Source organism: Chroicocephalus ridibundus, chromosome 8 (assembly GCF_963924245.1).
Source record: "Chroicocephalus ridibundus chromosome 8, bChrRid1.1, whole genome shotgun sequence".
NCBI lineage: Eukaryota > Metazoa > Chordata > Aves > Charadriiformes > Laridae > Chroicocephalus > Chroicocephalus ridibundus.
Window position 1 is genome coordinate 1859101 of NC_086291.1, and position 6887 is coordinate 1865987.

The 6887-nt window shown below is 56.6% G+C and overlaps 1 protein-coding gene across 1 annotated transcript; it reads right to left on the reverse strand.

Moving 5' to 3' along the window:
* Positions 1 to 3509: 3509 nt before the first annotated feature.
* On the reverse strand, positions 3510 to 5891 carry GADD45A (growth arrest and DNA damage inducible alpha). The gene is made up of 4 exons (XM_063343839.1): positions 5767 to 5891; positions 5552 to 5653; positions 5244 to 5457; positions 3510 to 4345 (listed from the first exon to the last, which is right to left on the reverse strand). Exons 1-4 carry the CDS (start codon positions 5808 to 5810, stop codon positions 4232 to 4234), a joined length of 474 nt encoding a protein of 157 aa, XP_063199909.1. The 5' UTR covers positions 5811 to 5891; the 3' UTR covers positions 3510 to 4231.
* Positions 5892 to 6887: the final 996 nt, after the last annotated feature.

Consider the following 6887-nt stretch of genomic DNA (forward strand, 5'->3'; position numbering starts at 1 on the left):
GATCCGGCCATGGGGTCCATCACTCTGCCCTGAGCTGGAGCGTGGCCACCTCCCGTCATTCCCACCCGTCACGCCGTGTCCACAGTGGAATTAACTCTCTGCTTTCTAATAAATCGCTTCTGGCGGGTTCCTCGCTCCCACCAGCCCCCTGGCGTTGTCAGGCCTCTGTCGAGCAGGTCCTGGCCGTGGCCATGTCTCTGTCCCAGCCCCGCGGCCGAGTTAAGTGTATTTTTCAACTTTTTCCATACAATTTTGACATCCTTGCAGTGCCGGGGCAAGATTTACGCCGGCATCTATTTCACACGTGCTCACACATCCCGAGAACAAAAGGATTGAGCGTCGGTGGCCGTGGTCGTCGGTCAGAGCCATCGGATTAAAAACACCATGTCGGGGGTTTTCGGGTGCTTCGTCAGTTTTAGGTGGAAGGCTCGAGATCAAGAGCTAACCCAGCACCACGCAGCTGCCTGCTTCCGACGGCATTTAGCGCGTAGATTTTCGGTAAACTCTTTATTTTTAAATGCGATATGTAGGGACACGGCGAAAGCTCGAGTGGTTACATTTGCACTTTGCTCTTTTGCTATAAATACTCCCGTGAAAGAACAGGAATTGTAAAATTCGGGGGAGATACAGATGCTGCCCTGGTAGAATGCAAAAAGGAGAAATGAGACCATCTGCGTCCATGCTGGTGGCACAGTGGGGCGGCACGGCGATGCCCCCCTTCCCTTTTATACCAAGTGAACCCAACACCACTCCAGACGGGTATTTATTCTTTTTTTTCCCCTCCATTAATTAAGCAGACGGCTTGTTACTTGTGGTTTTTCTTTGTATTTTCTATTTTGGTTCTTTAATGCTGTGTTGCAGTAAAGGGGGAAGGGCTGGTTGGTGACTTGGAGACCTGACTCTTCCTCAAATAGCCCCTTGCTAAAATATTTCGGCTTTTTCTTATGCTCCCGGCTTATCCTAATTCATTTCCCTTGGCTTCCTGGAGCTGGTGAGCTGCAAAGGTTGGACTCGCTGGTGCGTTGCCGGGTGTTTGCTCCGTGGGAAGGGTGCTGGTGGGGTCGTGGTGGGGATGGCCTGGTGCTGGTGGGACCCGTACCCCCTGCTCCCGACCCCTCCTAATCTACCAAGAGTCCTCAAAAAGAACCCGGCTGTCCCCATAGCGTTGGATGACAGCAGGACAGGTCTTCTGCAGATCACAGCATGGTTTGGGTCGGAAGGGACCTTAAAGGCCACCCAGTGGCACCCCCTGCCCTGGGCAGGGACACCTCCCACCAGCCCAGGTTGCTCCAAGCCCCGTCCAGCCTGGCCTTGAACCCCTCCAGGGCTGGGGCAGCCACAGCTTCTCTGGGCAACCTGGGCCAGGGGCTCGCCACTTCCAGAGCTGCCAAAGTCAACCCTTGCTGCAGGAGCACGCTGTTCCCCCGTGGGAGGAGCCTTCAGGGAAGTGTCAGTGTGGGACTGGGGGAATTTAAAGGGTGATTTTATGTTATCGTAATTTGTCAGGGCTTGAAAAGCTGGTCTCTGCTTTTGCCTGGTGTGGGATGATCGTCAGGAGCACCCGATGCCACTCAAAGCTCAGCTTTCACCCTCAGTGGTGGTTTATGGGATGGCAGACGAGGGCCAGGGGGAGAGATTTTTTTTTTTTTTTTTCCTTTTTTATTACTTTCCACATCCTTTATCCCCAGCAATCCTGACCCACCCCTCACCTGGCTTTGCTCAGTGTGTCGGGATGGGGACCGTCACCCCCATCCCCGCGGCGCCGGTGTCCCTCCCCGGGGGCTGCCGTCCCCGCTGCAGGACAGAGCCCTTTCCCGGGGCCTCCTCGTGCCGCGCTTCGCCAAAGATCAGCAGATTTGGCTTGAACTTGTCGCTCTGGCTTGATGCTTTTTGGTTTGGAGTCTGTGGCCTGGTTCATTACGAGCCAGAAAATGAGGCTTCTCCCCAAGCCAAAGCTTTTATTTATCTGTGTGTATGTCTTTATATTAATGTGTACGTATGTGTGTGTATATATATATATATGGGGGGGAGAATTTCTTTCAGGAACTGCCCCATGTCGGCTTGTTTTATTAAATGTGGCCTGAACCGCCCTCGTCCCTGCTCGTGCCGGGGGGGCAAATGGGAGCCAGACCCCTGCTGTTGGCTGCAGCACAAAATTAACCCAAAATTAAAGAAAATAGACCCAAAATTAGCGCCACTTTTCACCACTGGGTGCAGCGAGCAGAGGGCAGAGCAGCAGCTTGAGTCCAGCTCCGGAGCCTAAAGCCGTTGGCTGCTCGCTCCTCCTTTTGGCTTGTTATCGGAATTAACGTCCTTCCCGGTGCCTTTCCCGCCCTTCCCGGCAGCTCGTGCTTCCCCGGCGGGTGGGTGCTGCTGGGCTCCCGTCTGGCTTTGCCCTTTCTGGAATGGTTTTGGGGAAAAACCCCCAGCGTTTGGGTGCAGGGGTGGATGCTGGGCCAGGGGGGGGTCCCAGCCAGGTGGTCTGTGGGGTGGGGACGGGGCTGGGGGAAGACACTGGGGATTCTGCTCAAGGTAGAACTTGGTGAAATTGCAAGTTATTTTAATGCCAAAAATTGTGATTGAGCCACCCACCCTCTGTTACATGCTTAGGATAGAGCAACAGGGCGCAGGCGGGCAAAGGAGGGTAAAAATCCCCCAAGTTGTATTTTTGTGTGTTTGTGGTCAGATGGGGTTAATTTTTTTCCATAGTACCTGATATTTGTGCTGCTAAAGTCCCGTGCAGCAGCAGGAGGGTATTTAAATACGTGCGCACGGAGCGTCAGCAGCAGCAGATCAACTCTTGGGGTGCGTTTGAAATGCCCTAATAATGAAGCAAAAAATAATAGATGCAGAAAATTCCCTCTTTGTGCAGCTACTGCGGCCGAGCCTGACCCCACCTCCTTGTTCCCGGCTGCTGCTGGGGCTCCCGGTGTTTCTTCCTCGGGCGATGCTGCCCCGGCGCATCCCGCACCCGTCCTGTCTCCCTGGGGATGCTGCCTGCCCCGTCCCCAGCTACGTGCGAAGCCACCGCGGGGCGGGTGAGGTGGCCCTGCGGGATGGGGACGGGTGGCATCGTACCGTCCCGCCGGAGCGGGAGAACTGGTCTGGCCTCGCCGGAGGCAACGGGACACCCAGGGTTTGCATCCCAACGCTCCGACTGACGCTTCCCGAGACAGGAAACACGGGATCAGGCATCCCTCCTGCAAGGAACCGGGGTTCCCCAAATTCCAAGAAAACTTGGGCTCTGCAGCAGCCTTGAAAAATCACGCTTCCTCTTGTTTTTTTTTCCTTTATCTCTGCTGGTAAGTGGCAGCTTTCAAGAAAAATGACTAACATTTCCACCGTTTCCTGCAGCACAGCGGCTGCTTTTTCATGTAATGGCTTGGGAGGGGCTAGGGATAAAGCCACACAGGACCTTGCCCACGGCCAGGACACGGAAGCAGCTGCCAAATGAGCCCTTCTGAGTAATGAAGGGGGTAAGAAAAAAAAAACCCAACACAAAAGGTTGGAGTTTAAACTTTATTTCCAAAAAAAAAAAAACCACCAAAAAACACCAGCCAAAAAACCCAAAAACACTATCTAATTTCAAACAATTATATTAATGTCGCTGCTTTAACCAGCCGACTGTTAAAAGACGCATGGTTGCAGACCGACTGCTTAAGGGCATTCTGGTTCTCAAACCTCCGAGTATAAATAATTTTTTTCATCATAAAATAACTTACTATATATCTTAGCATAAAAACTTGAGGATCAACATCCCAAAAATACAATAGAATTGTAAAATGTTTCGATTAACCTTTCTGCTCTTTAAAGGCATTTAAACCAGAAACTGCAAGTTGCACTTTAAAAAAAAATAACAGTGAGGGGTTTGGGGGAGGGGGGGGGGTGTTTCCATGTGCCCCCCCCGGGGCTGTGTGGGGCTCCTTCCTCTGGCACCGCGGAGCCCTTCGCTCATCCCTTCGCTCCACGCTCATCCCCAGCGCTCCGGAGCCACTTTCCTTCAATCCCCCACAAGATGTAGCTCAACATCAGCCAAACCCCCCCCATCCCCGCTTGGCATCATGTTTATCTTTTTTTTTTTTTGGGTTGTTGTTGTTGTTAATTATTTTTTTTTCTCTCCCCACCTCCCCGTAATCCTCGTGCCAGGGCAGGGAGTTACTTCCTGAGCAACTGCGAAAGTATTGCAAAACTTCAGTGCAATGGGGTTGAGTCCGCGCACAGCCCGGCGCCGTCACCGCTCGGGGAGGTTGATCACTGGCACCCACTGATCCATGTAGCGACTCTCCCGGCAGAAGCACATCAGCTGACTCAGCGCTGGATCCTTCCACTGGGAGGCATGGGGGTTCTGGAAAGGGAGGGAGAGAGAGAGAGAGAGAGAGAGAAAGGTTTAACAGAGGCAAAAACAACCCCCACAGAAAGAAAAAGCGCAGCAGAAAACCCAGGGGCGTGAATCATCTTGAATTGCCACTAAGGCAAACAAACAGAGCAACCCCAGAACGGTGCGGGAAGTTTGGCAGCCTTGGACTCTGGGGCAGAGTAGGGAAAGAAAAAAAAAGAAAAGAGGAAAAAAAAAAGGAAAAAAGAAAAGAGAAAAAAAAAAGGAAAAAAGAAAAGAGAAAAAAAAAGGAAAAAAGAAAAGAGAAAAAAAAAGGAAAAAAGAGGAAAAAAAAAGGGAAAAAAGAAAAGAGAAAAAAAGGAAAAAAGAAAAGAGGAAAAAAAAAGGAAAAAAGAAAAGAGGAAAAAAAAAAAGGAAAAAAGAAAAGAGGAAAAAAAAAAGGAAAAAAGAAAAGAGGAAAAAAAAAAGGAAAAAAGAAAAGAGGAAAAAAAAAGGAAAAAAGAAAAGAGGAAAAAAAAAGGAAAAAAGAAAAGAGGAAAAAAAAAGGAAAAAAGAAAAAAAGTTTGTTTGGGCTCTGCAGCTCTGGCGGGCTCCGCTCTGTGCCGGTCGGTGGCCATGCCCCAGGCACGGCCAGTTCCGGCGTTACCAAACGCCATTCGGGAATTGCACCGGATTCCCGGCTTCGCCGGAGCAGAGACGCGCTCTGCGCATTCCTCATGGCCCGGCGAGTTCCCCATCGCTCCCTGGACAGACCAGTTACGCCGCACCCCCGGGCTGCCCCGGCGATGCCCACCCTGGGCTGCCCAGCACCGGCAAACGGTGGCCACATGGCTACCGGGGCGCCCTCATCCTTGCGCGATGTGAGAGGCCGTCGCCGCGGGCCAGGCCCGGCGGTGTCGGCGCTCACCGTGACGAGGACGCAGTGGAGGTCGGCGGGGGGCTCGGGGCCGGTGGCGGGCAGCAGGAGCTGGGCCAGCCGCGCCGGGTTGCTGACCCGCAGGATGTTGATGTCGTTCTCGCAGCAGAAGGCCTGGATCAAGGTGAAGTGGATCTGCAGGGCCGCGTCCCCCGCCTCCTCCTCGTCGGCCGCCAGCAGGCACAGCACCACGTTGTCCGGGTCCCTGCGGGGACAGCCGCGGTCACCGGCGGGGATGGGGGACGCGCACGCACACACCGGGGGGCGCCGGGTAAGGGGGGGAAGGGGGTGTCACTCACACGTTGAGCAGCTTGGCGGCCTCGTAGACGCCGAGGGTGAGGCTCCGCTGGCTCAGCGCCTTGCTCAGCACCTCCTCCAGCGCGTCCCCCGCCTGCTCCATCCTGCCGCCGCGACAAGCACAGACAGGCCGCCGTCACCGGGAGCTGACGCCCCGCACCCTCCACCCCCCCCCGCCTACCGCAACGTGTACCCATACCCGTACCCGTACCCGTACCTCCCGGCCGTGCGGCGGTCCCCAGGCAGCTCCTCCAAAGTCATAGTGCAGCCGCGGGCGGTGCCGGTGCCCGGTGCCCGCCGCTCCCTCGCCCGCTCCGCTCCGCGCCGCGCCGCCGCCGCCTCTGCGGCACAAAGGCGCCCCCGCGAGCGTTATCCCACCCGCGGCCGGCCAACCCGCGCCGGCCATATTTGCATATCGCCCTCCCATTGGTTCATGCAAATTAGGCCACGCCCCCTCCCCCGCCCCGGCTTCCTCCGTCGGCCTCCGAGAGTCGCCGGCCTGACCCCGCGCGCGCCGGCCCGGCCGCCACGGGAACCGGCGGAGCGGCGGCCGCTGATTGGCTGAGGAAGGGGAGGGAGGGGCGTGGCCTGGGGAGGGGCGGGGCTGGGGGCGCGGGCCGCGGCGGGGGGGGCACACGCATTTGTTGCCAAAACGGTAAAAAGCTGAACTAGAACCGTGATCCCTACCCGGGCGCGCTCCTCCGGCGAGGGACGGGCTCTCCCTGCCGGGGCTGCTCCCCCGCCCGCCGGCCCCGGGGGGGGCAAAGCTGGCCCAGTGACCCCCGGCGGGTCCGGTGACCCCCGGCGGGTCCGGTGTCCCCCGGGGCCGCGCTCACGCCCGGCACAAGCATCATTTTGAACGTCTCACCTTGGCTCTGGTGGCCGGGGCTGGGCTGAGCCCGAGGCCTCCGGCTCGGTGCCTCGCTGCCGGCCCTTCCCCTGCGCCAGCCGTCACCCGGAGTGGTGGCACCGGAGGTAACGGGGGACACCGGCTGTACCTGCGGAGAAGCCGCGGGAGCAGCACCAGGTCATGTGTAAGGCATGGCCAGGTACGTCCTCGCCACGGCGGCCAGCCGTCTCGCTCCTGCAAGTCACCCTCGGCATCAGGGCGTTATCACCTATTAGGCCTCCCAAAACCGCAAGTTTCCCCTTAAATTCGCAATTGGGATGAAGCTGGCTGTCTTCCCCGCAGCCACAGGGATTGCCCTGCCCCTGCGAGCTCGTGAAACAGCTCCCCAGCCCCTCAAACCCTCGGCACAGGCGGTTGTGAAATGCCTGGTACAGTCCGTCGCGCCGGCAGGGGTGAAAGCAAACAGTGTTTTGACGTGTGGTTCTCAC